General features: G+C 37.7%; 2 protein-coding genes across 2 annotated transcripts; both read right to left on the bottom strand.

Annotated features, from left to right (window-relative positions):
• Nucleotides 1-5,636: 5,636 nt before the first annotated feature.
• On the bottom strand, nucleotides 5,637-13,139 carry LOC133711673 (uncharacterized; the record flags this gene model as incomplete). The annotated part of the gene is made up of 9 exons (XM_062137775.1): nucleotides 13,045-13,139; nucleotides 11,623-11,678; nucleotides 11,459-11,521; nucleotides 7,138-7,196; nucleotides 6,695-7,039; nucleotides 6,344-6,568; nucleotides 6,164-6,256; nucleotides 5,958-6,056; nucleotides 5,637-5,867 (listed from the first exon to the last, which is right to left on the bottom strand). Coding segments are annotated over exons 4-9 (1,002 nt in total), but the record flags the coding sequence as incomplete, so codon positions are not given.
• Nucleotides 7,412-10,973, bottom strand: LOC133711672 (uncharacterized). The gene is made up of 5 exons (XM_062137774.1): nucleotides 9,372-10,973; nucleotides 8,632-9,260; nucleotides 8,235-8,519; nucleotides 8,043-8,148; nucleotides 7,412-7,948 (listed from the first exon to the last, which is right to left on the bottom strand). The coding sequence occupies exons 1-5, from the start codon at nucleotides 10,971-10,973 to the stop codon at nucleotides 7,412-7,414; spliced, it is 3,159 nt and encodes a 1,052-aa protein (XP_061993758.1).
• Nucleotides 13,140-14,464: the final 1,325 nt, after the last annotated feature.

Below are 14,464 nucleotides of genomic sequence, written 5' to 3'. Positions count from 1 at the left end.
TATAAATAGGTGCATTCTGGAGAAAAACTGTTCACTCCAAAAGAAAAGAAATTTTTCTTCCGAGCTCAAGTCTTTCTCTCTCAACTCTTCAGCCTTTCTCTTCTCAAATCCTTTCTTCATCAATTTCAATCCTTCTCTTCTGATCTTCTCTCCCATCTAGTTGATTCAATCCCATCTTTCCTCTGAACTTTCAGATCTTCAATATTTTCCTCCAAATCTTCAATCCTTCTTTCTCAGATCTTTTCTTCCATTTGAAGATTCGATCTCATCTTTCCTCTGAGAATCTCAGATCTCCAATCACCAGTTCAACAACTCCAATCCTTCTAACAAAATCTCCCTCAAACACTAAACCATGTATTCCTCGATTTCCACATCCTCTCACCCCATGACCCAAGAGCCACGAACTCTGCAACTAATGGAGCTCCAAACCCCGCAACAAATGGAACCACAACAACAGCAACCAACAGAGGAGGGAGGAAACACCCAAGCAGCTGGAAGTAGTGCCAACATGGATTTCTGGCGAAGCCGTACCAGGTGGATTCCTACTCCAGAACAAATAAGAATCCTCAAGGATCTTTACTATGTCAAGGGATTTAAGTGCCCAACTACAGAGCAGATTCACGAGATCTGTCTCCAGCTGAACCAGTATGGGTATGTTGAGGGTAAGAACATTTACTTTTGGTTCCAGAACGTCAGGGCTCGAGAGAAGCAGATGAATAGGTGTAATCAGGCTGCTCCAGTGCCCATGAGAACTAGTTCTCTTGGTACTGGTAGATCCATTGATCTCAATTTTGGGTCCACTGGTTCTACTGGTGCTGGTGGATCCATCGACATCAATTTTGGGCCAGCTGGTGGATCCATTGACATCAATTTTGGGTCCACTAGTTCTACTGATGATGGTAGATCCATTGATCTCAACTTTGGTTCCACCTATTCTACTGGTAATGAAGGATTTATTTACTTAAATTTTTGTTTCATATTCTTCCTCACACTTCAACACTAATACTAGTACAACTCTTTTGGCACAACAGGAGGACAAACATCCCTGCAACAACGAGGAGGAGATCACCAGGAGGTTCAAACTCTTCCTCTGTTCCCCGTGCACGGCGAGGACGTCTTTGGTAACCTGAAGGCTACTTCCGAGGAAGGTAGCGCTTTTGGTTACTATTCTGGTGGCTCAGGCGGTTACCACAGTGGCTCAAACGTTTCTCTTGAGCTCAGCCTCAACCCATCCGGAGCTGCTGACTAGGCTTAGTATAGCATAGTCCTCGTTTCCCTTTTTGTAATATAAAATCAATAAGATTGTGTGCATGTTTTCTTTTTCTTTTTTGTTTAACCACAACAACACCAAGGATCGAACTTAATACTCTTTTCAAAACCATCGAGACTCTGCTGCACACATCTTTCAAAATGATTTATCACAAACAATCATTCAAAACCTAGCAATCGATTAAGTCACACAGAGGTCAAGCTAGTATCCTCTGAGTCAAACCAAACACAATAATTTCGTCGCTAGAATTAGGGATTAATAAAGCTAAACACTTCCTGAGTTAGCTAGGAAAAACCCACATCTTTAGAGTTACACTTACAACTCTAAAAAAAATCTCGATCATTCCATCTATCGATTGCTTCAACAAGCAATATGTACCATCTTAGCATCCACTAATCGATACTGGTACCACACTCAGTATCTCACCCACGAATCACCTCACTGCTCATTTGGTGGTAAGTCAACATCTAGTGGGTCAAAATTCTGTGATTATAGCACTTCACACTAACCACGTCATAATCCATAATCTGTCCTCACAACAGTATCTGGCCTCATAAATTAGTTATACAACCCTAGCACTCCTAGAGTTGAAAACAACGTTATTACCTAAGCTCATACATCAACACAATGTCTCTTCACAGTCAATCCTATCACGAGGTCATATCAATCTTTCCATAAGTCAACCATACACAAAATCCATCATAGTAACAACGAATTATGCATTACTACTCAACAATAGTTAGTGAACCAGCACTCCACAATAATTTCCAATACCATCCGCAGATCTCAAACCACACCCCGACATTTAGCTAATATATAGTAGCTATCCTAAACACCAAACAACTGTGCATGAATGAATGCTCCATTATAACACAATTCCATCACTAAGCAACCAATAACTGCTAAGTATTCTTCAACTCAAAACATCTGCATATCCAACTAATGGAAAGTATCACAACTACTAGTCAAATACTCGTAACGACTTTAGATACAAGCATTGGTCAAACACCATGACCCCAACAACCAACGACTACAATGCACATAAGGATACTGTTTTTCGTGAAAACCATCCTCAATAACTCCACCAGAGTTTAATCCAAAGGTTCCCATTCCTCAAAGGTTATAACTCAAAGAAGCTACACAAGCTCCACCACTTCACTTACAAAGTCAACCTATGCCATGATCACTTGACATACTACCCTTATTAAAGGTAACATAAGTATCTCCCAAATTACATCACTACACTTGAACACCAATATAGTCTTGAGAATTCTGTCTCATAATCTCTCACACTCCTATCATCTTGAGTTGGTGAGATCAATTCTCTTTTCAACTATTCCTAGGGTCTCAATCTCTTTCACCATTTCAACCCAAGAATAACATCCATCACATCAACTACAGGTAGACTAGGCAACTCAACCTCTAATGCCTCCACCTCATCCTCAACTGTCTCCATAGAAAGATCCTGTCCCTACATCAGACTCGACCTCTACCTCACCGACTCATCAGAGTTAAATCCAGAGGTCTCTATTCCTCGAAGATTACAACCTGCGGAAACTAAACTTATTCTAATACGAACTTAGAAGACAACTCTACCGTCCTACAAACATACACGCTGTCTAGACCCCATACTAAGACATACCCAATGATTATACCAGTACCGAAGAGTATATGATGGGGATCCGCTGCAGACGGGCCATCACTCGGGGAGTACTGATTATCACCAAATATGTACCTTACGCTCTGATACCAAACTGTCACGCCCCGGATTTTGAATGATAAATTCAAATCCGAAACCTGAATAATTACAATTACAAAAAAACCAAATCTCGAAACTTCGAGTTCATTATTACAATTCACTCTCACAATATATTATAAAGCTCAAATGAGCATAACACACCTCACAACTTACAATTGTTGTAAAACTCTAACAATTGCTCTAACCGCACGATCACCGTCCTGGTTCTCCTGTCCTGTAGGATTACCCGCTACACAATTTGAATAGTGTACCGGGAGTTGCAACAACACAAAACCCGGTAAGCTTTTTACAGCCAGTATGAGTAAACAAGAAAGAACTGTTGATTTATTAGATTTCAAGACTACCACAAACCCACGTTACTTTCTCACTCTCATATATATATATAGACACTTATGAGTTACTCTCAATTTAGCTCATAAGATCACTCACTCTCATATATACATATAGACACTTATGAGTTACTCTCAAATTCGCTCATAAGATTTCCCAACATTTGGTAGACAGACTCATATATATATATAGACCCTTATGAGTTACTCTCAATTTCCCTCATAAGGTTACCATATATATATTGACACTTATGAGTTACTCTCAATTTCACTCATAAGGTCACTCCACATTTGGCAGACAGACTAGAGCTCTAACTGAACGTAACCACTCGTCCGGCCACAGACGTGATTACGATTTAATACTATTAATAACCACCAGCCCGGTACGAGAGCGTGATTCACTAATAGATGCCATGGTCACCTCGTGACCTAGTGATCTCCACAGATCACAACAATTTATTGTTCCTCAACAATAAAACTCAACACCTCTCACAATATATTGTTTCTCAACAATAAACTCAATACCTCTCACAATATATTGTTTCTCAACAATAAACTCAACACAACTCCAACAATACATATTATTTCACGTAATAATATATATACAGACATTCACACAGGAATGTCTAATACACCAACAATAGTTCATATGATTGCAAAATAAAGCAATTAAATATATTGGGTTCGTAATATGAACCACGTGAGGTTTACTCACCTCTAATCCAGCTGCGTCTTCTTAACAGCTCCATTAACAATCTCACGAATCGTCCGCCAAATAAATCCATCGATCACCTAATCCAATAATGATCTTAACTTAGCCAACAACTCAAAAGCACACATATACGGAAATCCAACGGTCGGATTCTAATTTAATGATGATCCAACGGTCAGATCGAATTTATACGATGATCCAACGGTCGGATCCTCACGGATCGCCCTTAGGATCATCCTCCAAAATTATCATTAAAGACTCAGATCTTCTTGAATCACTCTAACAAACATCTCCATAAAATTATATGAAAATCCGACGGTCAGATTCTCACGAATCGCCTTCCGAATCACTATTTCTCAATTATACGAAGATCCAACGGTCGGATCTTCGCCCGTGACCTCACAAAGTCACCGGGACAGTCATACGATCAACATATCCAAAATTGAAGCAAAACCGATGGTCAGATCTTCACAGATCGTAAACCGAAGATAAACGTAAAAACGTTAAATAGTAACGTCAAAACGAAAATCCACTATTTATCAACTTTTTTTTAACATGACCATGTTATATATCAAAACGCTCGTATGGATGCATAGATCATCGCCTAGATAATGAAAACTCGAAATATGGTCTGATGCGCCGCCACAAGCGGTGGTCAGTGGGCGGTCAACGCGGCGGTCAACGCCGGTCAACCACCTCAGATGGCAAAGTGACCAACTACAAACTGGTTCAAAATGAAAGGGTGGTCGACTTTCATACCTAGAGCTAAGCCTGGTTCGGCCTAGATCGTCCTAAATCAAGCGTTGAAGTTGGATTAATCTCGTGCGTCTGATCAGATTCCAGATTGAATCAGGGACGTCGAAATCTTCAACTCGTGATCTTTCACTCCACACTCCAAATCGTCAAGCAAGGCCTATATGGGGATGATCAGGGGGAGGAGGAGATCACGAAAATGGGGAGGATCGGCCCGTGCAACGCCGGCACGCCCAAGATCCGGTCGGGTCGAATGCTAGGCTCTGGGGGGCTTCGATCCACGTCTGGGGGCAGCGGCGGTGCAAGGGGAGGCCACCAGGCGGCTGGGCGTGGCACGGCGAGTCCGGAGAGGGCCGGGTCGTGGCCGGAGGACGCCGGAGGAGGGAGATGGGTCCGGGTCGGGTCAGTCGGGTCGGCTGCGTAGGGAGGAGAGAGAACGGAGGAAACCGGGGGCCAAAATGCAAAATTTGCATTTTTTCGTCCTTAATGAATAAATCTGATATTTTTCCTATTTATAGAAAATTCCCAATTTTCAAATATTCATAACTTAATCATACGAACTCCGAATATTGCGTTCCACATGTCCACGAACTCGTATCGACGAGCTCTACAACTTTCATGAAGGGAGTTTTCCCAAATTTTGAACGTATAAAAAGTCAACTTTGTTGACCCCCTAAAAACGTTCGTTTTCGAAAATAAAATCGTTCGAACTAATTCCACAACTTCTCCAAGCTTCGTACTCGCTCCTACTATCGTGAAATCATTTCTAAAAATCCACGGAATTTAATTTGGATTTTCCGGGGTATTACATAAATCCTCCAACATTTTTGTACGCTCATTCACAGCCTTCAGTGCAGCCTCTAGTTTTTGATATTTTGTATCACTTTGTGGTTGAACATCTACCTTTGAAGGTGTAACCCCTGCTCCAAGACCCCTAACACGACCAGGGCGCTCCTTACCAAGCACTTGAGTCAATATATCATCTTTTACAGGAACTGGTTCTTCACTAGGTGGATTCTCATCAATCTTAGCTTGTATCTCAGCCTACACACAAGCAAAAACAATAAATCAAGTCTAACTATTTAGAAGTATGCAAGTAAAATTTAGAACAATGAATATTAGTAAATTACATACAATTTTAGCAGCAACAATATCATTTTTGCTTTTCTTCTGCTCATGTCCTTTAATCCATAGTTCTGGCCTCGTCAAAGGCTTATCAGGATTTTGCTTGTTCTGAACAGGAAACATGTATCAATACATTCCAGAAAATAAGAATGAACTCTATAAGGATTGTTAATTTCAAACATATAGTTTGCTCAATGCGTCTAAGCATGACTTACATATTCATTTTCCAACCGCGCATACCCTTTTCGACTCATTGTGTGGGTTAGAGTCTGCTTTGACCTTATTGTTCTCATTTTCTCACTTTTTTCCTACATGAATATGTATATCATGTAAAGTTCATATGAAGTTTAAACTTAAAAACTATCAAGTCAAGAAAACTGCATATAATTACTTACTTGCCATTTATCTGACATGCGTTCTCGCACGAATTGATCCCACTCTTCTAAGTTCACATCATTGGGCTTAAGTTTGGCAAATAGATGTGTTCTCTCTATCTTAGTTGACTTCGATTCCAGAATTTTCCTTATGTCAACTGAGAGGTCAGATTTCCAAGATCTCCATAATTTTCCCATTTGTTGCAAGATGAAGGGCTTGTAACAGATATCTACTATGTACTTTTGCTACAAAGTTCTCATAAAAAACCAAAAAAAAAAATTAACAGATATCCATAACATAATTAAAGATAGAACATTATTTGAGACATAAAAGAAAACATAACAGAAACAACAACAAATAACATGAATTACCATCAAGAGTTTCCAAAGATTGTTCTTAGCCCCATCCGTCACTTTATGCCAAGTTTCAATGTTAATTGGCACTTGTTCTCGTACTATCACGCCAATAGTTGATGAGAATCTTTTGGAGACTTCCCCAACAGGTTGCCCTCTTTCATTCCATTCAACTAATTTTCGTTGATTTTCTCCCGTTGCCATTACTTGCAAACATGTTCTACCTCTCTTTTTCTTTTCATTGTCAGTAAGACTAGGATTCTCTTCTTGAGGAGTGGACTCTGAACATTGGTCAGAATGTCCCCCTTTCCTTTGTGATTCTTTCCAGCCATTTCTGCCTCTCTTTTTTCCAGTATTCACAGTCTACATAACATGAAAAATGAATGTTAAAATCAAATAAGTACATCTGCAAACTAAGTGAAAATAAGGGTAATGCAAACTAAGTGAAAATCAAATCTCACCTCAGCCATATCACCAAATAGATCTACCAAAAGTGTTTATTGCAGCCAAAGAATGAAGTCTGTTAACAACAAAATATTGTCATCTAGCATATATAATGTTAGCTATATAGCTCAAAATATAATAGACAGCCCATCATAATTGAGAAAGGAACCATTTTCATATATTAGTACAAAAGACAACATATACATTTGATCATCAGTATAATCGTCATATTTTCTATTACAAAAGATTACACAGCATTGTCAAATATTTGCTTATATATTACACAACTGATCAACTTTCATCACTATCCCAATTGTCTATGTCAAGTGCTGATACGTCTTGGGGGACATATGATGTAAAAACAATCTCATCAAAAACCTCTAAATCATGAAAACCTCTTGGAGGAGCCTTCAGTACTACATACCAACTAGAAGTTTCAGTTTCTCTCGAATAGAACACTTGTTTTGCATGTGATGCTAAAATGAATGGATCCTTTTTATTTAAACCTTCATGAAGGTTAACTAAGGTGAACCCCTCCTCTTTTTTAACACCACTAACAATGTTTGCCCAATCACACTGAAATATAGCCAACCGAAATGTGTAGAAGTCTAAGACCAAAATATCTTTTATAACTCCATAATAATTCAAACTTGTATCTGCTTCAATATGGACACCATAATCTTGTGTAGAGACATTAGCATCTATTGTGTGAAAGCGTCTTCCATTTATAATAAAACCAGTATGCGACATTGCATAATATCTAGGCCCTTTCACAAGCAACTTCAATGTATCTGACATTAAGGTGGTAACATTGGCTTCAGACTTAATCTGTACATTATTCAAATAACAAAAATTCACTTTCATAACCAAGAACTACAGTTAGTTATCATAGAAAAAATAAAACAAATCAAGTCTGTCAAACCTTGGCTTGTAACCAAGCGACGAATGTCTCTAAATGAGTTTTCTCTAGCAATGTGTTATCAATTATTAAACCTGGATCTGAAAGAGTTAACTCTTCTTTATGAACCCTAATATAAACATAATAGTTAGTCTATAATTAAGTTATGTTAAATATTTGTAACAGCAAGAAATGTATGCATGTATGATTACTCACTGAATGTATGGTACTACTTCTTCACTATTAAGAAGCACACAAAGATGAATAGCTTTGTGCACCGAATCTGATAAGAGTACTGAACGCCCTTTTAAAAGTGTAGACCCTTCTACAATTGATTCATCTTCAACTCTTTCATTGCGTTTCCGTTTAGAACTTATCTCAACTACTTGTTTCATGTATCGACCACAAAATCTCAAGCACTCATCAGCTAAATAATTTTCAGCTATAGATCCTTCAGGTCGAGCACGATTCTTAACATAATCTTTAAGTACCTTCATATATCTAACAAGTTAAATCAGACAAACAAAGTTAGCAAACTAAAAAAAGAATACTGGCATAGACTGACCAAGTGCAATTTTGCACAGTATATGTTAAAACACACTATTTTGGTTACCTCTCAAAAGGATACATCCACCTAAAATGCACTGGACCACATAGCTTAGCTTCTCTTCCAATATGAATAGTAAGGTGAATCATAATGTCGAAGAAGGACGGAGGGAAGTACCTCTCCAACAGACACAAAGTCAATATGATCTCATCTTCCAACTCTTCCAACCTTTTTCTATCTAGTACTCTTTGACACAACTCATTGAAAAATGAGGATAGACGAAATATTGCTTTTCTTAGCCCTTCAGGTAAAAGCCCTTTTAATGCAACAGACAACAACTGTTGCATTAAAACATGATGGTCATGAGACTTAAGACCGAGTATTTTGCACTCTTGCAACTTGATACAATTCCCGATATTGCTGCAATACCCATCAGGGAACCTTTGAAAATACAACCTACTACAAAATTTTGGTTTCTCAACCTTTGTTAATGTGTAAGGTGCTGATGGTAGCTCTAATTTATCCCGTTGTTCTTCCAAAGGCACATCTTCCATCAGTTCTAGTAACTCCAGATCTCTACGGGACTCATTCTCAATCTTTGATTTGCCATTAACATCTAATATGGTTGCTAACACACTCTCACACACATTCTTTTCAATATGCATAACGTCTAGATTGTGACGTAACGGCAATACCTATATGAAACCAAACAAAAGATATATACTTTGGTCATGAAAAATAGTCAAGATGAGTTCCAAACATATTTAAATGCATAACCAACAGACACCATAATGAAACCTACTAACCTCCCAATATGGCAAGTCAAAAAATATTGACTTCTTTTTCAGCAATTTAGATGGGTCTCCTTTCTTGTATTTCCTTTTTGGGTTATTCTTTTTTTTGCCAAAATCATTTTTGAACCCACGTAAGGCATGTACAACAGCCAACCCAGTAAATATCTTTGGCCGCCTCCTTCTTTCTTTCGTTCCATCAAACCACTTGTGCCTAGAGCGAAAAGAGTGGTTTTGGCCAAGAAATTTTCTGTGACCCATGTAAACCGTCTTATTTGCAAGTGGTAACCATTTAGAGCATGTTTCAGGACCACATACAGGACATGCAAACTCCCCTTTTGTAGTTAAACCAGCTAGATTGCCATATGCTGGAAAGTCATTTATTGTCCACAGCAAGATAGCTTTCAAGTTGAACATGACTTTCTTGTATGCATCATACATCTCCACCCCATTATTCCATAGCTCCTTTAAGTCATCTACAAGTGGCTCCAGATAAACATCTATGTCATTCCCTGGTTGTTTCGGGCCTGGAATGAGTAAGCTTAACATCAAATTTTCTGACGACATGCAAACATTAGGTGGCAGATTGTAGATGACTAAAATTACTGGCCAAATACTGTGTGTGGAACTAAGATTTTTATAAGGATTAAACCCATCAGTGGCTAGTCCAAATCTCAAGTTTCTTGGCTCAGAAGCAAAGGCTGGCCACTTTTGATCAACAGTACGCCATTGAATCGAGTCAACTGGATGACGCATCATGCCATCTTGACTGTGATGAGTAGAGTGCCAAGTTAACTGCTCACCTATTTTTGCTGAAAGAAACATCCTTTGAATCCTTGGAACTATAGGAAAGTAGCGCAGGACCTTTGCAGGAACTCCCTTATTTACCTTTTTTGTCCGTGAATTTGCTTTCCACCTCGAAGCATCACATTTGGGACATCTCTCCATGTGCTCTTTCTCTTTTCTGAACAGGCAGCAGTCGTTGATGCATGCATGAATCTTCTCATACCCTAAATCAAATCCTTTCAAAAACTTTTTTATTGTGTACAAAGATTCAGGAAAAGTATTAACTTCTGGTAGCATGTCTTTGATTTCCAGTAGCAATTCATCAAAAGCCGAGTTAGCAAGGCCATTGGCAGCTTTGAATTTGTACAATACAAGGGTGGCTGATAGTTTTGTGTGCTTCTTACACCCTGGAAATAGAGGAACTTCAGCCTCCTCCACTTTCTTTTTATACTCTTCCTCTATATTTATAGTCCTTGAGCTTCCAGCTCCATCAGAAAAAGGGAAGCATGCGTCCTTATACATTTGATGCACTTCTGGAAGTTCATAATCCACATCAAAGTGATCTGACATTTCACAATCTTCAACTTGGACAGATGTACTTGCATCTTCACCATGTGCACACCAAATATCGTATCCAGGATCAATGCCGTATCTCATCAAATGTATGACCAAATCGTCATCAGTTTGTGGGCTAAGGTTTCGACAAATTACGCAAGGACATATAATCATCTCAGGATTCCTTGCATACCGCTTGGAATTCAAGACAAATTGTCTAACACCTTCTCGGTACTCTGCACTATTTGACTTATATTTTATCCAGCTCTTATCCATGCTAAATGAGAAACAAATTTCTTATCTTCTTACCTAATACAAATCTGAAAATCCAATTGTCATATAAACAATTAACAACTAAACCTAAACTATCTCCATAAGTTTCAGTCAGTTCATTTTCCTATTTGAAATAATGAAAAATTAACAGTCTTGTCATCAAAAGCACACAAGTTCATAAATATAAATCTCAATCATCACAACAAACACAACAAGTCATAAACAAACCATGTCATACAAATCTATGAATATTTCTTTCATAATGCCTATAACTAACTCACTTATTTCAGTATACTATTTAACAAATCAAAGTTTTAATAATGTTTTTCTCATTCATTACATTTATTTATTAGGCTTGAGGTTTCACTAAGGAATATATGCTTATTCACTCATGGTTGTTAGCTTGATAGAAATGTAACATACTGATGTTATATATATATATATATATATATATATATATATATGTTGCATTGTAGAATAGAGCATACCTGGAAATTGCTTAGTCCACTTGCCAACAACAGTTCTGTCCTTTTGAAAAAACCAAAAACACCCTATAACAAAGTCTAAATCAAGTTCCATTATGAGGAAAATAGAAATCATAATGAACATGGTTGAAGCTACTATGACAGAGGAGTGAAAATGGGTTGCTCACCTTGAATTGAGAAATACGATTGATTGATTCTTTTCTTCAAAGATGCCACAAACGACCTGCCATATATTTAATAATCAGTAAAGCTCCTAAGAGAAATGAATTATAGGTACCAAACTTTAGTTCATTAAAAAATATAGCAGTAAGAAGGATTATAGGTAAATGAACATGTCAGACATTACACTTGTATTTACAAACTGAGAAAGCAACATTCGTCAAAAGGAAAAGGAAAACACTATGAAATGAAACAACAAAGATGGAACAAAAATATAGAAATAACAGAGCATCTTCTTCATCAAGTGTAGAATAAAGTAATAAACTAAACTAACACATTAAGGAAACTTCCTTTAACATGCCCTTATTATTAACGTGTAATTGACTTGGGGTCAAGCAAAAACAAAAAGAACCCAGATTATTCTACTATGGTCTTTGGCTCTTTTTTTTTTTTTTCCTATCAATATATTATTTGTATGCCAGTAAAGGGAATGGAAACAATCTTTCAAACAAAGAGAAGCCTTGGAATCTTGCAAGGGTATAATGCTACAGATAATAGATGAAATAAAACAAAACTTTAGGATCCTCTGTTATGAGACCATGGGCATTTGGATAGTTCAGTTGAAACTTCCATACCACCAAAACAAAAATGAGGCAAGACCCAGAAAAGAATTGATAGTTAATAGATAAAATAGGATCACGGTCTTGAAATGGCAATGTTTGGGAGGCTCTGCAAAAACTTGCCCTTGCAGCAGGGGCAGTTGAAAAATGACCCAGTACTGCAATTGTAGCTGTGCTACTTCCAAACTTCTCAATCCCTCTACAGATCATACAGGTGTGGTTAGCCTCCACAACAACTATCACATCTCCACCTTGACAACAAGGCTTAGCATCCATACCCAAAACCAAGCATAAGTCAAGGGGTATAGTTATAACACCGACCATTCTCAATCTTCCTATAATTGCAAACACCAAATTACTAGACCATCTAAACCAACTAGAATGTTACCAATGAATACAAAATTCAGCAAAATACTAAGTGGTGGACACGACTTGGAGTCTTACCCTAAAACATATGAGGAAATTTTCAATCATATAGATGCTATTATGAGATAAACCCAAATGAAATTTGCATTCCGTAACTGTAATCTAAGTAAGAAAATCAAACTATTAACCCTAATTTCACAATTGATATCCATAAACCTAAACCCAAAAACTAAGTACAATTTCTCAAAAATCTTCAATCAAATAGATGCTTTCACATGAAATAAACAATATCAGTAATACCCACGAGAAAAATCGGACTCCAACCTGAGAAATCAATTGTTCTTGGACTAAAGGAGAGGATTTCTCAATGTTCCAAACCTCAAACATGAAGAAGTGAAATGGAAATTGAGTTGAACAAAGATAATAAGAGATGGTGTTGTTGACCTTAAAGCTTTTAGACGATAGATCGAGACATTGAGTCTTGAGCTCAGAGTTTTTCTTCAAGTAGCTAGCTTAGAGATAATGAGGAGCTGTGCGAGAGAGAGAGAGAACGAGAAAAAAAAAGTGAAGTGTCGAAAAGAATAAAAAATTGGAACTAAGATGAGATGGGCTTAAGGCGCGAAATGAAAAGAAATAGAGCGGCAGATTAAAAACAATTGGGCATGGCTTTTAGGACGTTTCCGAACGTCATGGGCTCAAATAATTTTTATGACGTTTCCAAACGCCATTAAAAAACTTTTGGTGACGATTAGGAAAACGCCATAGATTTTAATGGCGTTTTAGAAACGCCGTTAAAATTTTTAAACTTCTATGGCGTTTGCTAAACGCCACAACCATAAGATAAAATTTTGGTATCAAATAAACAATGACGTTTCAGTAAAAAAACGTCATTGAATGTACTTTTCATGACGTTTTTCATAAAATGCCATAAAAAAAATGTCATTATAACTACTCTTCCTAGTAGTGACAAAAGAAAGAACAGCATCGCCAGTATAAGACAGTAAACATGATTAAATTGACAAATGATTCGCATTCGAAAATTAAGCATGGAACAAATAGTGTCTGTACTTGGCGGAAATAGTTAAATCATAGCTACAGCATCCATACCTGAATACAAAGTTTTGACAACAATATCTACATGCTTTGCCAACAAGAGTACTATTTACAACTTCAGATCTACACATATGAAGCACACTGTCTGCTAAGTGGTTCAATTTCTTGACGTTTCCGCTTGCTCATCCTTGGAGGAATTGTTACCTTAAAAAAAATCCTGGCACCAGTTCCATGAGCCATTTAGATTCTATAACACTGATCTCGCGCATGTACTCCTTTGTGGTCATCACCAGCTCATTGTAGATGACCCAATCTGGTTGTCTCCGGAAAAGTGGGAAACATCCTTAGTTACTTTAAGCTGTAATCAGAAATCAGTCTAAGATTATATCTTCATATTGGGCTTTCTGTTCTGAGAAATGCATGATTCTCTTTGTTAATGGAAACTCCTTAGTGGTCCAACTTGGTTTGGCTGCAACTTCACTGCTTGCAGTTATTAGCCATTTGTCCTTGTCATTGTATTCGATCTCAAGTGTGATACCATTTCTGTTATTTTCTGTTGGACAGACGAGTTCCTGGTTTTAATTTTGAAAGACTGACTTGCTTTGGTCTGTGTTTCAGTCATAAAGGTTTCTTACCGAAGTATGTAAATCTAAAGGTTATGAAGTTCCTAAGGGAGGGTTTGGTTTTCGTTACACATTGAGGAGAAAACATGGTTTATTCTAACCTCTTCTTTTCATCTGCCAGTGTATATGAGTGGTATCAGGAATTGAATTGAATTGAGATTAGACATACTGGTCAGTGGTGATAGTCT

The sequence above is a fragment of the Rosa rugosa genome, chromosome 5 (genome assembly GCF_958449725.1).
Source record: "Rosa rugosa chromosome 5, drRosRugo1.1, whole genome shotgun sequence".
Classification (NCBI taxonomy): Eukaryota; Viridiplantae; Streptophyta; class Magnoliopsida; order Rosales; family Rosaceae; genus Rosa; species Rosa rugosa.
Note: the sequence above shows the minus strand (reverse complement) of the source record. Positions and strands in the feature narration are given on the sequence as shown.